The 19,017-nt window shown below is 38.7% G+C and overlaps 2 protein-coding genes across 4 annotated transcripts in view; both read right to left on the minus strand.

The window, feature by feature from the left end:
• Positions 1 to 19,017, minus strand: part of LOC6577914 — a 186,356-nt gene that overhangs the window by 26,823 nt on the left and 140,516 nt on the right. Inside the window, exons 10-11 of one of the 2 annotated variants that reach the window (XM_002003809.4) lie at positions 18,384 to 18,604; positions 16,192 to 16,624 (exon numbers count right to left, since the gene is read on the minus strand). In XM_002003809.4, the coding sequence (XP_002003845.2) occupies positions 16,595 to 16,624; positions 18,384 to 18,604 (251 nt within the window). In that variant the 3' untranslated portion in view covers positions 16,192 to 16,594. Of the gene's footprint in view, positions 1 to 16,191; positions 16,625 to 18,383; positions 18,605 to 19,017 lie in introns of those variants that run through there. The other variant, XM_015165898.3, reaches the window with a different exon arrangement.
• On the minus strand, positions 11,383 to 15,651 carry LOC6577913 (receptor-type tyrosine-protein phosphatase kappa). Of its 2 annotated transcripts, none has more exons than XM_002003808.4 (2): positions 15,367 to 15,651; positions 11,383 to 15,310 (listed from the first exon to the last, which is right to left on the minus strand). In XM_002003808.4, exon 2 carries the CDS (start codon positions 15,044 to 15,046, stop codon positions 12,884 to 12,886), a length of 2,163 nt encoding a protein of 720 aa, XP_002003844.2. In that variant the 5' UTR covers positions 15,047 to 15,310; positions 15,367 to 15,651; the 3' UTR covers positions 11,383 to 12,883. The 2 variants fall into 2 exon arrangements, with proteins under 2 accessions (XP_002003844.2, XP_043865194.1); XM_044009259.1 differs by having other exon boundaries at positions 11,383 to 15,088; positions 15,135 to 15,651.

Genomic DNA, 19,017 nt, shown 5'->3' on the forward strand with positions numbered 1-19,017 from the left:
GTAAAAAGCGTATTTCAAATACTAGAGACTTGTGCTTTGGCAATTACATGCATATTCATGTTATAATCATAATCTAAAAGTTTCATGAAGATCGTACGTCCATAAAAAAAGTTATTAAACAATTAAGTTCTCATAGTAAGCGCACACTGCAGCCCATGCGTGTTTATGCGTGGTTGCTTGTATGTGTATGTGTGTGTGTGTATGCGTTTGTGTCTGTATGCGTGTGTGTGTATGTATACCTGTGTGTGCGTACGTGCGTGTGGGTGTGTGTGTGTGCGTGTTTTTTGTGTAAGCTGAAAGTCGCGAAAAAGTATTGAAATATCTATTGCTCCAAGGGTTCAGGGGATCTCGTAGTCGAGCAGTCTCGACTAGAGCTTTCTTACTTGTTTTTTTATACCCTGAACCCATTTTCAATGGGAAATCAGGGTATAATGGTTTTGTTGAAATGTATGTAACAGGGAGAAGGAGGCGTGGCAGACCCCACAAAGTATATATATTCTTGATCAGGGTGACGAGCTGAGTTGATTTGGCCCTGTCCGTCTGTCTGTCCGTCTGTCCGTCTGTCCGTATGTATGAACGCGTCGATTTCAGAAGATATAAGAGCTAGAGACTTCAAATTTTTTTTAAAATGTCCGTAATTACAGCGCGCATATCAAGTTTATCATTAAAAATCGATAACTCATCTCGATATTTTTTTATCGATAAAAACCCTTATCGAAACCCAGTTATAAAATTATATCTTCTACACCTTTATTGCTAGAGTCTCCAAATTTTTAATGTATGCTTATATGCAATTTATACAATTTCGGTTTTTGTTAAAATTTACCCCCCACCTCTAAATTCACCCCCTCACCCTCACTTTTGTAAAAAGCGTATTTCAAATACTAGAGACTTGTGCTTTGGCAATTACATGCATATTCATGTTATAATCATAATCTAAAAGTTTCATGAAGATCGTACGTCCATAAAAAAGTTATTAAACAATTAAGTTCTCATAGTAAGCGCACACTGCAGCCCATGCGTGTTTATGCATGGTTGCTTGTGTGTGTATGTGTTTGTGTATGTGTGTGTGTGTATGTGTGTGTGTGTATGCGTTTGTGTATGTATGCGTGTGTGTGTGTATGTGTGTGTGTATGCGTGTGTGTGTATGTATGCCTGTGTTTGCGTACGTGCGTGTGTGTGTGTGTGCGTGTTTCTTGTGTAAGCTGAAAGTCGCGAAAAAGTATTGAAATATCTATTGCTCCAAGGGTTCAGGGGATCTCGTAGTCGAGCAGTCTCGACTAGAGCTTTCTTACTTGTTTTAAATATTATCTTGTGTTGCAAAGCTAAGAAGTATGTACTACGCACACATGACATACAAAGAATGTGACAAATTTTACCAGTTTCTCTCGATTTTCCCACAACTTTACTTGAGCCCCACTGAAAGTCTACAATCATATATGTCTCTAAGTAAGTCTCTAAGTTAGTATACTATGCTAACTGCAGGTATTTGCAGGTATGCAGCCAGTCTCTGAGCTGTCAGTTTACACTATTCATCATGGTAATCAGTTGCATTTGCAGCACATGTATATTTCATCTAACACCTAAATCAGCCACTTAATTAAATTCAGTCAGCTAAGAGGAACAGTTGCTATGGCTCAGCTCGCATCGGCACTCCAATTGGCTAAATATATACAACAATTTGTGCTATTGTTGTCTGTGTTGGCTGCTGCTTTGCTCTGCTCTGCTCTACTCATATCACATATCAAAACACTTTGAAATTTAATTGAACATTATTGTGTTTTGGCATTTACAAAGTCCCAGTTGGGCCTGATCAATAACTCATAGCAGTTGGTCGTTAGGTAACTAGGCACGTGGGGTACGTTTAGGTTGGGGCATTATAATAAGCATAAATGTCGTTAAATTATTTCTGGTAAATTGATATTTGCCTATTGGATATTGAATGAAGTGTGTTTGCAACATTTTGCAGGTCGTTTATTCTGCATGTTTTTGACTTTTACCGAGAGGGGAGTGGAGTGGCTGTGGCCAATGTAAAGCAGCGTATGTTTCTAATTGCGCACTTGCTTTTGACTGCATATGCTGCTCTTGACTGAAGGACAATGGCATCTGTACAATAATTGGCAAATTGGGATTCAATAAAGTTGAAATCGAGCTCAGAATCTCATTGCTTGTGGTTGCTGAGCTAGAAATAGATATGTACAGCACTTGAACCAACAATGCTCAATCATGTGCAAAAGAAAATATAAGTTTCGGTTTTGCTGTTGTTAATACGATAATCAATTGAGAAACTGAGATAATTACAAATAAGCTGAAGTATGTACAACAGAATAGTCGAAAGCTGAGCAGATGTGTATTTGCTTTGAAGTGGCTTAAGCTTTAAGCAGATAATGATAACCAATTTAGGTGTGGCTCTAGGTAATTGAACTAAGCTCTTAAAGCGTTAAGTCAAAAATACATATCCTTTAATACAAACGCTTTTCGGCTAAATGTCAAAATATTTATTTTACAATTATTTAAGCAAATTACATATTTATTTTATCAAAATAAAATCGTGGTGTTTTTATTTAATTGCTGCTGCGTACAATAAATCCATTATTAAGCTCAAATTAAATGCAATACATATGCAATCAACGTCAAACAATGCGAGAGCGATGCGTTGGTTCGCCTCAAGGCAGGATTGTATATAATTAATAAAATGTGATTAGTCTAAATTTAGAGTTTTGTCGCAAATTGCCCACATGGTAAACATCAATATTAATTTGTACATTGTGCATATGGACAGAATACATATATATTTATTTCAATTATTGCTGCTGCTGCTGTCGCATAATTTATGCAGGTTGTTGCTGACCAAATAATAATTAATCAACAATTATAATCAAATATTTATTGATTGGGCCCATGGCATATGGTCAGCCAAAGAGCAGGAGCCGGAGCAGCAATTGCAGATGGCAACAATATCAACTAACTAGCTAAATAACTAACTGCCAACTAATTATGCACTGCCATCGCACCACATGCACCATAGAAAACGGCGTCTATTGCCAGCAGCGCATAATATAATTATAAGCACGTTTTTTAATTTATGCTTGGGTGTGTGCGTGTGCCTGTGTGTTTGGCATAAGCGCCGCTAAGCTGCAAAATATTTAATTAAATATTAAACTATAATTTTGTTAGACTCTAACACATATAAAAGTTTCAAGTTGTTGTCAGAGCTGTTGAGGCAACTCACAAAAATTGTTAATGACATTTGGGCGAGGAGCCGACGCCGACGTCGACGCGAGGGCGTGGCTAGGGCGAAAACTTTTTCACTAGCTGCATAAAACTTTGTGTGGCTTAGTCGGTGTGCATGTGGCTCTCGGTGTTTGTAATATGCACAAAAGCATAATTAAATACATAATGAACAAGGCAACAATATACATATACATATAAATATATACTCTATACATACATACATATGTATGTGCGCATATCAAAATGTCGCATAATGTAAAAAGCTTTACAAAATTTGTTCAACTGCCAAAGTGTGTGAGTGTGTGAGTGTGTGTGTGTGTGTGTGTGTGTGCAGCTCATTATGACTAACTGCAAACAGCAAAACAACTACAACAACAAGAACTAGCTAGGTACTTTTTTCAGTGTATGCATTTCAACGCATATTCAAATTTGCATTTTTAGTGGACCCCTTTGTCGCTTATATTGTTGAGAGTCACTTAAAATGAGCCCGAGCACAATAGCTTAGCTCTTTTTTAAAATATCATTTAGTTAAACAAATGCTGTAAAGTTTAGCGAAATCCAGATGCGACTACATAATACTCATTTCAAGGGCCAATTCAATTGAAATATTAGAAAGCAATTATAAATAAATGTAAAATACATTTTTGTCAATAATCGTACTCTTAATTCAATCAACAATAAAAAATACACAGTCTACAGAGTATTATTACAAAACAACAACAACAACAACACTACATACAGCTCGTTTCTGTGCACCTGAAATATCTGCTAGAAGTGTGTAAGGTGATAATGATTTGATATCAGTGGTTTACAGAATCCCATTAGTATACTGTCCAATAACAGATCATTAATGTTATGTTAACTAACATTACTTATCTTTCACCACACTTCTGTGGCCCTGGTGCTTCACAAATAGTCTGTAAAAATTTCGCAAGCACCAGGCGAACAGAGATGAGCAGTAGGGGTGAAAAATGTTAAACAACAGAGGTTTAACATAGAGCTGCTAAAGTACTGTAAGATCACATATTAGTGACAGCTAACGCAAGTTAGCTGGCGCGCCCTAATGACAAAACAATTAGACAATAAGCTCACAAAGGGGCTGCTGGAGTACCTGGTATGATTGCAGTAAACATTATTAATAATAATACTGTAAGTTCACATAATACTGTTTGCTCACTGTTGAGTACCACCACCCTCAAGACCTGCTGGATAGGGATTCGTAATGACTATGTATCTCGTATACCCCCTAAATATCTTTTCTCTCCTTTACATAAGTATCCTATAATAAAATTATTTAGTGGCTATCAATGCGTTTAGCTAACAACAACAAATTCCAGTTTTATTATGTTTATATACAACATATACATATATTAAAATTTAATACTAAACCCACACAGTTGTAGCTCTATTTTTAATCAGCTCTTGGTTATCAGCTTATTTATTATTATTTATTGAGCATAACGAACTCAATATAGAAATCGTACTGTTATTTAATTTAAGCAACTCATCAACAAATGCTTTGCGGTTGCGTTGAATTACTTCAAATCTGATTTGCAGCGCTCACTAAATTACTATTTCAATGGCAACACACACACACACATAGACTTATAAATAAGTGTGTGTGTGTGTGTGACAGTGTGTATGTGTGTCTATTGTCTTACAAACAAGCTGAACTCAGTTGGTTAGATGGGACTCTCAAGTAGTTGGCACACATGTTTACAATAAACCAAAGCAGTCAACTTGAGCGCTAGCAAGCCAAATGCCAGCTGCGCAGCACACACACACACACACACACACACACACAAACAAACCAATACATATATACAATATGGGAACACTCACACAAACACAGGCAAAGTCAGTCACTTAGTCACTTAGGCAAACGACCGCCGCCCGTTTCAATTTGTCAGTCATCATCAGTGCCAAATGCAGTAACTATGTGTGTGTGTGTGTGTGTGTTATTTGTATTGTGTGCATGTCAAAGTCATCGTGTTAACATTAATTAAATCTATGTATAGCTTCGCCTGCCAACCCAACACATTCTCAACATGCATTGTCCTAGCTGCACACGTCGAACAAATTCATTTTGATTCGAAATTTTTTTTTCTTTTCTTTTTTTTTATGTTTCTCCCATTGCATTGGGCTCTCTGCATAGTTTGTCAAAACTAATTAAATATGAATGTGAAATATTCTTCTTTGCATGTATAAATATTTGCCAGCTTGCATGGCTATTGTTCAATTGTGCTCGAAATTGGCAAACATTTGGCCAGCAATCATAAGTATGCAGCAAATATATCTATATCCGTCTAATCCTTCGGGAGCAATCCAAGCAAGCCAAAGAAAATAGTTTGTTTATTTATGAATATTTATTTAAGTAGAGCGAGCATTTGGCTACTGAGACACGTTGAAAATAATTTTAATAAGCTGTTTATTGAGTATTTAAGTGGATTTGTACAGCTTTTTCGAGGATTCTTAATTCGGCAAATTTGTAAAGCGACGCCAGACCTTCAAGAATTTTATTAGTAGAAATTTTTCAATATGTGGCAAATTGAATAAAACTTATCTTAACAGTTATGTGATTCAATATCTCAACCGAAAACAAGTAAGAAGACTCTAGTCGAAACTGCTCGACTAGGAGATACCCTAAACCCTCGAATCTGATATTCTAATCACTCTGCACTTCTTTTCGGCACACATACATACAAACGAACGTATTAGAACACGATCTGCTGACTGCGCAGTAAGCAGCGACTGCGCTTGGGCTGCGTTGCTGTGTGGGCAATATTATGACAATTTATTTGTTGAATAATTTAATCATAATGTTCAAATTCCAAAGCACAAGTCTTTAGTACTTGAAATACGCCTTTTACAAAGGTGAGGGTGAGGGGGTGGAAATAGGGGGGGGGGTAAATTACAACAAAAACCGAAATTGTATAAAATACATATAAATCTACATTTAAAATTTTGAAGCTCTAGCTCTAAAGGTGTAGGAGATATAATTAAATAACTAGCTTTCGATAAGGTTTTTAATCGATTATAAAACTCGATACGCGCGTGATATACACGGACCTAGGGAAAAAATTTCAAGTCTCTAGTTCTTATATCTTCTGAGATCGACGCGTTCATACATACGGACGGACGGACGGACAGAGAGACGGATAGCGCCAAATCGACTCAGCTCGTCGCTTGATCAAGAATATATACACTTTGTGATTTCCCATTGAAAATGGGTTCAGGGTATAAAAACGTCTATGTATGCCCGTAAAGGTGCGCCTTGGTACATTAAATATGTTGACATACAAGAAGATCTCAAGATCTCAAAGAAATACCATGCCCATGGCAATATTCTAGAGCAAAGCCTACTAGGCTTAAGCCCCAATGGGGTTTAAAAAGATTCCACGTCCCACACTTGGCAAGTAAAAAGTGATATAATATAGGATTGAGCTCACTGAAACTCAAACCATCCGGCTATCCAAAACTAACTAAAAATGTGTTAATTACAATCCAATAGAAAGTCCTTGGGAAACCCGATGAGTAATCCAATAGAAAATTCTTGGGATATCCGATGGATAATCCGATAGGTAATCCAATAGACAATTCAAATGATTTGCTGGATGTTCCAATAGAGAATCTTTGAGGTATCCGATAGGCAATCCGAGCAGACTCGCCTTCTCCAAGCATGTGTGGATCTTAGGAAGCAATATCGGATGAAAGCCAAATATTCGTAGAATTCAGGTCGTTCAGAATAAAATTTTGAGACTGGTTACCGGCTGCGAATTGTTTATAAGAAACACCACATTGATTAGAAAGCTGTAACTGGCCACGGCTTCTAATGAAATAAACCAGCACTCGAGTCGGTACAATGACAGATTGGAGCGGAATAGAAACCGGCATCATTATATTATTATTGTATTGTGTTTTAAATATTAGTCTATTCCCCATATGGCTTAATAGTAAAAGATAATAACAAAAAACTGTAATCTTAATCTTCGTTACTCTAACAAAATGTTAATAAATATAAATGATGTTATAGCATTGCTCATTTAATTTCATAATTTACTGTTCTCAGCAGCAAATATTTATGATAGCATTGCGATGTTTTTGGATGCTTGTCGTTAATTCAAATTATTTTCATATAATTTAAATTCCAGCTTTGATCTGTGTTTTGTGCTTTGTGTTTTCTCAACATGAATCTTATGCTTCCGGCTGCTAAATACTTAATTAAAATGTGTGGGCGCTCAAAAGTATGCTATGCCCCGAGGTGTCTGAAATGACAGCTGGAGCAGCAAATTGTAGCAGCAGCAGCAGCAGCAACAGCAGCGGCAGCAACTACTTATAGCAATAGCAGTGGAAGCCTCACATAAAGCATTTGTTTAATTATTTAAATTTAATTTCATGTCATATCAAATTAGTACCAGTCATTTCCACCCCAAGCACGTGAAACATAAAAGCCTAACATACTCACAAACACACTCTCACACATATGCAGTAAGCAAGGAAAAACAGTTATTCGCTCATTTGTATTACGTGGCCGACGCGTTGCCGCCTGCGCGTTGAAAGAGCATCATCTACATGTAATTATTATAATTATTATTATAATAATAATAATAATTATTATTATGTAGACATTCGCTGGCTGTAAATGCAAAAGAAAAGGCGGCGAACAGTTGAATTCGTAACTGAATGCGCACAAGTGTGTGCAGGCAGGTGTGTAATGGACCTGAGTGTGTGTGTGTGTGTGCTTGCTTTACTTCAATTGCATTTACACAAACCTAAACACACACACACACCCACACACATACACACACATACACACGCCTACAGAGACAAACAGTCCCACACAGTTGAAACTCACGTAGACGTTGCATAATTGAATTAGCCAAACAACGACGACGGGCTACAAAATGCCTCAAACAATGGCTAATAATACTATGTGAATGGAAGCCCATAGGGGCATGGCAGCTGCAACAGCAACAACAACAGCAGCAGCAGCAGGTAATTGTGTGGCAATAGTCCCTGTGGGAGAGCAGCGAGGGGGGCTTGCAGTTGGGAAATGAACAATGCATAAGTTGCCCACATTGAATGCGACCCTCTTATGTAAAATGCTGTAGGCAGACGACAGGAAGCAATTGGAACGAGCTAAATAGCTGACATTATATATTTTCTTGTTGTAAATCTTAAGGAATGTGCATAAATATATGTGGCTCCCATATACAACTTATTCATGAAAGTGGGATGCAAGCAGTAGAAGAATTTGTTTCAAATGTGTCTAAAATATATTTTTAAATATGTATAAATTTTAGGTAAAGCCAGTTTGTTTAATACTTGCATAAATATATACTTTAAGCACATTTTTGTTGATTTATATACTTTGTATGTGCATTATACAAATTAAATTAGTTTAGCTGCAATGATATCATTTTACTAATATTACAATTTATCTCTCATTACAATTTCCTTTGCCATATACAATTATACACACAAACACACACACATAAACACATTCCTATACCCTTCCCCTACGCACCCGTACAATAGTCAATTAAAAGCTGGGATTTAGCATTTCCAAACGCCGCCCAACCCCCTGCAACATAATATGACATAAATTGTAGTCGGCGCTCAACTCTATAAAATTAATTGCCATTGAATTTTTAATTAACTAAAACTAAAAACGGCTCCCAACAGCAAAACTGTGACTAATTTCAATAGCTTTTCCGCAACGCCACTACGCCTCCACGCAGCACCAGCACGCCCCACACCCCCTCGCAGCACCGAATGGATTTGCCACGCGCTCGTTTTGTATTAATAGCTCATAAATAAATTTTCCAAAAAGAACTAATTGCTTTATTTTGCGTGCCTGTATCTTGCTTATGGCGAAAAATAATCTCAGCATGCCGCATGACAACAACAAATCGAAGTAATTTTTATGTGAGTAGTCGACGAGCACATATGCTATAGTCAGTTTCGTAAGACAGACAAATAGATGTACATCATCCATAATAAAATAATATACTATGAATATATGATACACATTAATGAGTATTTACCCAACTGTGTATTTTAAAAGTAGTCTAAATAAAGTATAACGGGAATATTGATTTTGCTATATGTTTATGCAAATGCTTAAGGGACTAAGCACTAAATATTCAACAACAACAATTGAATGATAAACACAATGTTTTGAAAACAATGGAAAACAAATATTAAGAATAAGACATTCTTGCAGTAGTTCGATGTTTTTATCGTATGTGTTGAAGAACAAAAACTAACAAAATCGAATTGCTCATCAAAATAATACAGGCTACTACAAAAGGAACACAAAAATGTTTTAAAATAGCCAAGCTGCATATGTAGTGTGTCAGATATACTTTTTGGTCTTGTATATGTAATTCGAATCATAGATAATAATACAGAAAACTCGAATATGCCATATACCTATATAAGCATATATACTATATGTTGCTTAAAACTAAATTGATATCTGGGAGATATGAGTGACTACCAGTACATCCGAATCATCTCATCATCGCAACTAACTTGCATATGAACAAAATATCAGGCTCAAATATACTCAAAAGACTAAGTCGCCTGGATCGTCGCGGAACCAACTGTTCTTTAAATACTATAAATAGGCTAGAAATCCCACTAAATTAGTTAAAGTTTCGAGCAATATGTGCTATAGAGTCATAGACAAAAAGCTGCAACAAAGAATAAATAATTAAAAACCAAATAAAACAATTGTTGTCTCATGCTCTTTCCATATGATCACATGAGATAGTAGCGAAGCTAAGTGCAAGCAAAGTCTGCCAAATTCTGCCAAATATGAAAATATTTGCTTTTAACGCAATGTTTTTCCTTTTTCCATTGTGAATACATATACATATAAATACATACACATTATATTTTTGCTGATGTCATTCATGCTCAAGTTTTACTATTATTATTGCTCTGTGGCTCTGTGTTGTTGTATTTTATTGCTGGCCAAAGCAAGCGCTGTGCTGTCATATATCGATTTTATAGCGACCACACCTTGCAGAGCCCTGCAGCCCACCATCAATTCTCCATCGCCCCTCGCTCAACCCCTTCCTCACTACCGCCTTATCGCACTACGATATCTATATAATGGAGGCCTCTGTTTGATTTGTACGCATTAAGCTGTAATCTGGTCAAGGTTTTTTCTTTTTTTTTTTTGTTTTAATATATATATTTTTTCTTTTTGCGATTACTGTGTGGAGCATCTTGTTTTGTTTATCTCTCATCTGCAATTTTGTTCGCTTTTCCCGATTTACGTTCCAAAAATCGCGGCAAAAATGAAATGAATTCATATTTTGATTGATATTTTCAGTTTATGACGCACTTTTGGAATGCAGAGATCAAAAGACAAACAAAGACCCGAGCGATGGCATTGTAAAAGAATTACGGTGATTCAGATGGAAACTTAATGAATATGCAGCGATAAAATGGATTTTGACAATGAAAATGTATGGCATATGAAAATTAAGAGACTATGGAATAATAGGTAATCAAATCAGTTTATTGAAGAGCAAAAGTGATTGGCAATATTTCCATAGAGTAGAGACCGGAAAATCGTAAATATTTATTTTAGAGCAATCAAATTTTGCATGATATTAAAAATGCTTTATATACAGGGAAAATTATACTAAGTTGCTTTAAATAATGCTACAAAATTGCTTTGAATTAAAAACTTTGATTTTCATAAACATTCATCAACCTGGAGCTGAATATTTCTCAACTCTTATGCTGATTAAGAAATGGCATAATCGATCTCAGAGATATGTAAACAAAATATTGTTGTGCTTTAAGCCATATAGAGACTATCAACCAGCTGGATGCTAAGCTAATGGACATACCCATAAAGCCCAAGATCTCATCAAATTCACCAGCTCATTCATCACATTAAATTTCTATTAGAATAAACATTTTGCTTTGGTCTTGTTTTTGTTTTCTTTCGCACCTCAGCAAAAACGAATTTTTCTTATTTTTATTTTTTGGTTTAAATAAATGGAAAACCTATAGGCAAGATATTTGCATTCAATTGCCTCTGTTATTTATTTATATGAACTCGTACGTTTCGCTTTCCAAGCTGAAAATAAAGAATTTTATCTGCACAAATAAAAACAATTTCAATTAAGTTTTTTTCCGATTTTTGGTCTCCGTTTTTCGTAACCTAATCTAAAGTTTCGTACGGAATCGTTCCAAAATACACATTTATTCACATTTAAAAAAATAAATTCAATACATTTACATGAATATAAGAATATATGTATACATTGTATATAAATATATAAGTGTTGTGCGTGTGTTTCAGTTTGCTTTTGGGTATGCATTTGAATCGTTAGACAAATATTTCTTACATCAAATGCATAAATGCGAAAATATACGAGAGTATCTATGCATACACATATGCGAGTGTCTGTGTGTGTGGGTGTGAGTGTAAATCAATATTAGTTTTGTATTTGTATTAGTTTTGTATTATGTTATTATAAATAAATAACTGTTACTATTTCTGCATACATTTGGTTTTAACATGAATAAAAAATACATTTTCCACACTTTTTTATTCCGTAGATAGCCTAAAAACATGTTCCTTTCTTTCTTTTCTTTACAAGAATATAACATTTATATATGTATCATTATATGTGAATTTAAATAGTATAGATTAGATATACATATATCAACAATTTGTATAAGGTAGCATGTTCAAAGAGTTAACATAAGTACATACATATATATCGTAAACATAATCATATTTAATCGTAATAGTTCAAGAGTTCCATCATATAGTATATGTATTTATATATATAGTAATAACAACAACAATTAGGGCATTAGACATGGCACATACAGTTCAGATTCAGATCATATAGCTTTTGCATTTGATTTCCATATATTTGATTCTTATGGTCCAGTTAGGAACTTGGGGACCTACACAAAACTGAATATTTATATGTATAAAGTAGATATATACTATATATATTCTACAAAGGAAAAGCTACTAAATTGGAAATTTCATTTCCAGTGACAATAAAAACACAAACCAAATATTGTGTTGTGCACAACAAAAATACTCAGTATTATTGCTTTAAGCCTGTGCCAAGCCGACTGTAGCCCCGATTCCTTCAGCTCTATACAGCTTTATAGAAATACAACATTCATACGTTAAATGTAATAGGCATCAAATGTGGACCACTTGGACATACAGTTGTTAATGTGCGACTTGAATTCGCAGAAAATGGATTCGAGTCCCAAAAACAAACTTGGGTACAGCCCAAACTAAAATGTTCAGATGGTGCTGCACTTAGTGAAGAAGTGATGTTCGAATCCTTTAAAAAATGTGTAAGTTGCGCTCAATCCGAAAAGATTCTCACAATGAAGTTTAACTTCAGAAATCAAACCCAGCACAGCTCAAACTGAGGAGCAGAGTTCGAACCCTTAAAAATTTTAGTGCAGTTTGATTTGTTCAGCTGAGCAAGTTTCTCATTCCTCAAAACTGTCGTCAATTTTCTTGAGTCGATTCGAGTCCCGAAAAAGTAGCTCGAGCTTGAAAAGTAGTTACCAGCACAGCTGTAACCCAGAGAATCGGCCATCGAACTGTTAAAAAAAGAAAGAAACTTGTAGAAAGTACCGCTCAATCTTTCTTGTTGAGAAAGTGCAGGACATAGTGTAGCACCAGATCGTAGCAGTACTTATATTCGGTCATATTCTCGACCAGCTGTGGACGGTGCCGCCGCACGGTCTTGACGGCCTGAAAGACATCGACCTCACCGTGCTGTATGACCTGCTCGATGCACGCATTGGCCGCACAGTAAACCCCGGCACGGCTGCGACCATCGGGCGAGACAACACAGACGGGTCCGTAGTCGACTTTATTGCGCCAGATCTCGACCATATTCATTAGATAGACCAGCGAATTGGTTGAGCTCGGCACCTTGTGGCCCATGGGCCAGCAGGTTAGCTGAAACAGCTGGACGGTACGTGTTGGCGCTTTGACGCCCGCCATCATTTCGGTCAGCGAAACGATCTTCTTGTTGATCTTGAACTCCCACTGCTTGATGTTCGTATAGCTCTTGGACATCACGTAGTGCACGGTGAAGACAGGGCCGTATTTCTCCATTTTGGATTTATTGGGCCAGAACGAGGGATACTGCTGGGACTGCGAGGGCGGCTGACACAGCACCACCACGGCAGAGCACTCATGATCGTAGACCAGAGACCAGAACTCGCCCAGCGTATGCTTCATGGGCCACTCGGTGACAATGTATTCGCGCGGTTTGGTATAGCCATCCACAAAGACCGAGTTGATGTAGTCCGTGAAGGCGTTGCCCTGGAAACTGGTCAGATATGGACGAAAGTTGTCCGGCGGTACGCAGAGTACATCGCGATTCTTCTCCCGATTATCCGCTCGATGTCCGCCTGCACAGTCGCCGATCGTAAATCGTGGCGTTTGCTTGCAGATCTGATCGTACTCGGCCTGGTACTCGTTCATCTTGGTGCTGGAATTGCGACGTGCCTTGGCCTTGAGCCGATCGGACAGCTCGGAGACGGGAAACCAGGTCTTGCCGCATATGATGTGTTCCTCCAGCGTGTCATATATGAACTTGTACTGCTCCACATTCTCGACGAGACCCTTGCGCGATTGCCGCAGCTTCTTGAGGTAGCCAAAGACATTGAAGCATTCCTCCTCCTCGGCCAGCTCCAAGTTGGCATCGATGGACATGTAGACGCCGGAGCGTCCACCACCATCGCTGCAGTGCACCAAAATGGGGCCACGCATCTCTGCGTCGTCGCCATCCTTGATGATGTTGCCCACAACGAGACGCACACGGCGCCTGAACTCGAGCAGGGCATTGGAGAAGGGGCAGGAATGGGAATACCATTCCGTATAATGGAACTGCAGTATCAGCCGCTCATCCGTGACCTCACCCTGTTCGTTCTTCTTGTAGAGGCGAAAGGTGCGTATGTGAAAGTTGGCCAGCTGCTCCTCTCTCACAATATTGATGTGTATATCGCCGTAGGTTTCGTGCACCTCCATGTTGGGCGGCCAGTACTGCACGCACATGACCTTGGCAAAGTCAAAGGTCTTGGTCAGCATGACAATGGCGCTGATGTTCTCCTGCCACACCATGCGCCAATAGGCATTCACCGTCTCCTCGACGGGACCCTGGGTGACAATGTAGGCGTTCGGCTTGAGCAGACTGTCAATATAGGAGGCATTCACATAGTCTGAGTCGGGCACACCCGGCAGCTTTTGCAGCACAACACGATTGTAGTCATATGGAATGCACTTGGGATTCTGATTTTTCTCCAGATTGTTCTTCTTGAGCGCATGCCGACAGGTGTTCGTCTCCACCTTGGCGGCCGTTTGAAATTCCAGCTTATAGAGCACGGGAAATTTGCGTCGCAGATCACACAGCTTAAGAAAATGCCGCACATCGATGGGCCCGTTCGGTATGGTCTTCGACAGCGAGTTGTTCTCGTCCCGCGCCTCCAGCTTGATGCGCTCAAAGGACAACAAGCCGCTGTTCAGCATGCTCAGCTTGATGGTGTTCGGTATGGAGACGATGGCCCGACTCTTGCGCTGCTGCCTTTCCACGTCATCGTACCGAGCGGATGACCTCGACCTATGCTTGCTTTGCTTCGTCGTGTTGCCACCCGATTTTGTTGTGGTCGTTGTTGCTGCTGCTGCTGTCATGGCTGTGTTGCTGTTGTCCACCGCTGCTGCTGCTGCCGCCGACTCGGTCGACGCTGCTGCTGCTGCCGCTGCCTCTAGTTGCTGCTGTGTTGTCATCATCAATCAGTGGGTGTGCGGGAGTAGGTTCGAATGTGTGAGTGTGAGTGTGTGTGTGAGTGTGTGTGTGTGTGTGTGTGTGTGTGTATGGGTGCGTGTGCGTGTGTAGGTGGTTGTGCGTCGTTGCGTATAGGAGGAGGAAGTAACCGATTAGTATTTGTACACTTGGCACAGCATTCGCTTTTGGATTAGTAGTTGCTTATTATTTAGCATTGCATATGCTTCTTCGACGTTTCTCGTTGCTTTTGCTTTTCGTTAGGAATTTGCCTTAAATTTGTATGTTAGCTTGTTAGTAACTGTAAAAATCTTTGGTATTTGTTCACCTTTTAATGCTTCGCGCTAAACGGAATTTGTTATAAATAAATATAATGCACACACTGTATATTGTTGGCTAATTCTCTAGGCGTTTAGCTGACTTTTTCCTGCTATTTTTCTGTATTTTTCTTTTTTTTTTTTCGCTTGCTGCTGTTGTGTTTCCCTCTCGGCTCTTCGCTTGGCTTCTCTTCACTACACACTGCACGACTGTGTTTGGCTCGTCTCTACCATTTGGAGCTCAGCAGCTGCCTCGTTGGGGCGAATTTCGTGGACGACTGTTCGAGCGTTGCGCGATGTTTTGCGCTTTCACCTCAACATGAGCCGAACGAACGAACAAACGGCCCCAACGTGTGAGAGAGTAAGAGAGCGCGAGAGGCAGAGTGAGAGAGAATGACAGCCTAGCAACATTTTCACCATGGCACATGTGACTGGCGCTTCGTGGGTGCGTGACGGGTATTTTTAGCTATGCGGGTGGAACGGAATGTTAAGAGCAAACAGTGGTTGAAAACCAACTACTAATTATTTTTATGCCTAAAAAAGGATTATCAAATACAAAATTTTAAATCAAAGTACCTGTAAGAAATAAAAAGTTGTTCTAAGGAAAAAAAAATAAAAATAAACTTAAATAAAAAAATTTCAACAAATAAAAATTTCGCTATTACATTTTTTGAAATTATATTTTATTTTAATTTTGATTTACATTTATAAATTAAATTTAAAAACAAAATTTTAAAATGAATTTTCAGTACATATTTTGCTTCTAATAAACTCTGCAAAAACAATTTATGATCTTTACGAAAATATTTCACTTTGAAATTAAGTATATTATAATGTTCGTATTATGTTCTTCCAACTTTAATTCACAATTTTCATATATTTTAAAAGTAGTATTATTTATATAATTGCCTAGACAACAAGTTCAGTTTACTTATTTCGATTCTCTTATATTTATTATTATAGAATATCTAATTAGCCATAATTGCTTCCACTCCTTTCTTGAACCAGCTGGCTGGCTGTCCGTCACACACTGTGCAATTCACCTTATAGTATGAATGAAAATTTCTGTTTTCCCATTGCCGCTCATTTCGTCGAGGCGAAAAATTTCCATTTACCACATAGAAACGATTTCGCCCGATACAGCAGCTGGCGGCTGCTCTCGTTCTCTCCGGCTCTCTCTTAGCTTTAGGTGCTCATGGCGCATGCGCTTTGGAGGATTTTCACTTTCCATTACGTATTTCATTTTCGCCTATTGTTTTTTCTTTTTCTCTGCGATGTGTAATTGAAAATTCCGTTATTTAAATGAGGAAGTGACGTTGATTTTTGTTGTTTTGTTTTTGTTATTGTTTTTGATTATAGCCAAAAATTTTAATTTCCATATTTAATTGGCAGGGCAATGCCAAACAAAATTATGATTTATATTGCCTGATGCTAGCAGATATATCCCGACTTTTAATGACTGCAGTAAACGTAATAAACATTTCCTGCTATAATTTCACGTATAGGTTTTGGCCTCTGGGATTTTATTGTGCTGCTATTGTTATAGCTGTGTATTTTCCTCCCCCCAATTGTCACGTTCATACATTTAATTTCCGTATGCACTAAATAGTTCTTGGCAATAGCCCACAGCCAAAGAGGAAGCGCAGCGTCGTGGCCCCCGACACACGCTATGAAGAGCAAACAGCAGCAACAACTAAAGCAAATAGTTGATCATTATGATGTTTGATCATCATCACGCCAAGAATGCTGTGACGGCTGTTTGCTGTTGAAGTGGTTGGCGGCTGGCGCTACTCTCGAGGTAATTTCGAATTTCGAAATAATTACACGAGCATATGTCAAAGAATTTTTATATGTAAACAAATCGTTCCGTACACAGTAGGCCCTGCCCTGGCTGACTAAAAAATTGAAAAGCCAAAATAACGATCTACCGATTACCGTTTCCGCTGCACTCAGCGGACAAACACATCAAAAGCGTCAGCAATAAACCCATATACGAGATAAGAAATATTGAATTTAGAAATTAATCCTCTACCAAGACTACAACAATAAACCTCAACTAATTAGACGTTCTTATATGGTAAAACACTATCATCCCAGCACATTTTTTTACATTGCGCAGTTGGCCTCAAGTTTTACCATATTACTTTAACCTGCATTTTTATATGCAAACTCCGAACCTATACAGTTTAGTAAGCTTGATGATGATAGACGATCAATGTCAAGTAGTGATAGCAGATCAAGCAATACAATACGGTTCACTGAAGGAGTTCTACTTGAATCAACGGCTCAAAATTCACGTCCGAAATAGTCGAGTTTTAAATTTAAATACGTATTAAATGAAGACAATAATCCACTACCAAAACTAAGACTACAACAATAAACCCCAACACTAAATGGAGTTTTTCATATGATAAAACGCTGATCATTTTTGCTTTTCTCAAGTTGCTTCCAATTTTTACCACATTCATACTTCCAGTCTATAGAGCTTATCATAAGCTACCTGGACATAACGAGCCGCTCGACAGGTATTGAAGACAGCCTGCGCTGTGGCTGGCGGGCCGTAGTTAATTTAAGATATTTGTGTACCTTCAGCCTGACGATAATCCGGCGTAAAGCCGCGCGGCTCTTGCAAATTGCTGTAGCCACCTAATTTGAGAGCTGTTGACCCATTAGGGGCACAAGCCGTGGCGCCCCCAAAATGGCGCCGGCACGCAGCTCAGCCACTTAAATATGCCACCCCTCGCGCCACAAGTATACGCCCACATGCTAGCGAACGAGCGCGCGCGCACACACACACAGACATTTATGACTAAGCCAACAAAAGCGTCGACTGTGGCTGACCGCAGGCTGCAAGGACTGAGAAGCACGCTTCATCCTTGGCGCCGCAAAATCCGCCTAAAAGCCACACGAGAGAATTGCCCCAAAACCGAACTAAAGTGAGCTGAACGCTGAACCGTCCCCGACTAATTAGCATTAAACCAGCTATAGGAGAGGACAGACAATAAAGGCTATGATGGCCGGCACTTACCTTGCCAAATATAGTGAGTCCGCCGTGCTTCATGTTGAAGGTTGGCGCGTCCGCGTAGCTCGAGTCGGCCCACGGCGTATGGCATGTGGATGTCAGCGTCATATACCTCACTCCAATGGCGTACAGGGTGCGCAGCACAGCCAGCGAGCCACCCAGCGAGTGGCCGCCCTCGACGCCGGTCAGCGAGCATAGCTGCTGGTTCTTGTGGGCATCGATGATGTCTGCGAAGAGTTAAAGCAACAATTAAAAAGGCCTTGCAGGATAACAAATTACGCAAGAAAAGCCTGAGCCTACCAAGCTCTGCGATTGACTGTGACATCAGTTAATGGAATAGATTTGCTGCCCAAAAAAATTCCCGACTTACGAGATAAGATATCAAAAAATACACCGGATTCCATCCCAGATATAAATATGATCGATTTTTAATAAATACATCATCTCCGATGAAATAACACCATATCTAAAGCGTCCATGACGATGGCAAAAATAAAAATATACATCACAAAGCAAAACCAGAAACTATTAGATAATTCAACCATCTAGAGAACGGTCAGAGAGTGTATTTTACAGAGGCGAATGCTGCTCAACGTGCCTAAACACTTCCAGCGACAACATGGACAAGTTTCTTTACGAT

The sequence above is a fragment of the Drosophila mojavensis genome, unplaced genomic scaffold (assembly GCF_018153725.1).
Source record: "Drosophila mojavensis isolate 15081-1352.22 unplaced genomic scaffold, ASM1815372v1 contig_49, whole genome shotgun sequence".
NCBI lineage: Eukaryota > Metazoa > Arthropoda > Insecta > Diptera > Drosophilidae > Drosophila > Drosophila mojavensis.

Bases quoted from the DNA above. Each gene is read 5' to 3' on its own strand.
- LOC6577913 (XM_002003808.4), bottom strand. From the start codon at position 15,046: ATGATGACAACACAGCAGCAACTAGAGGCAGCGGCAGCAGCAGCAGCG.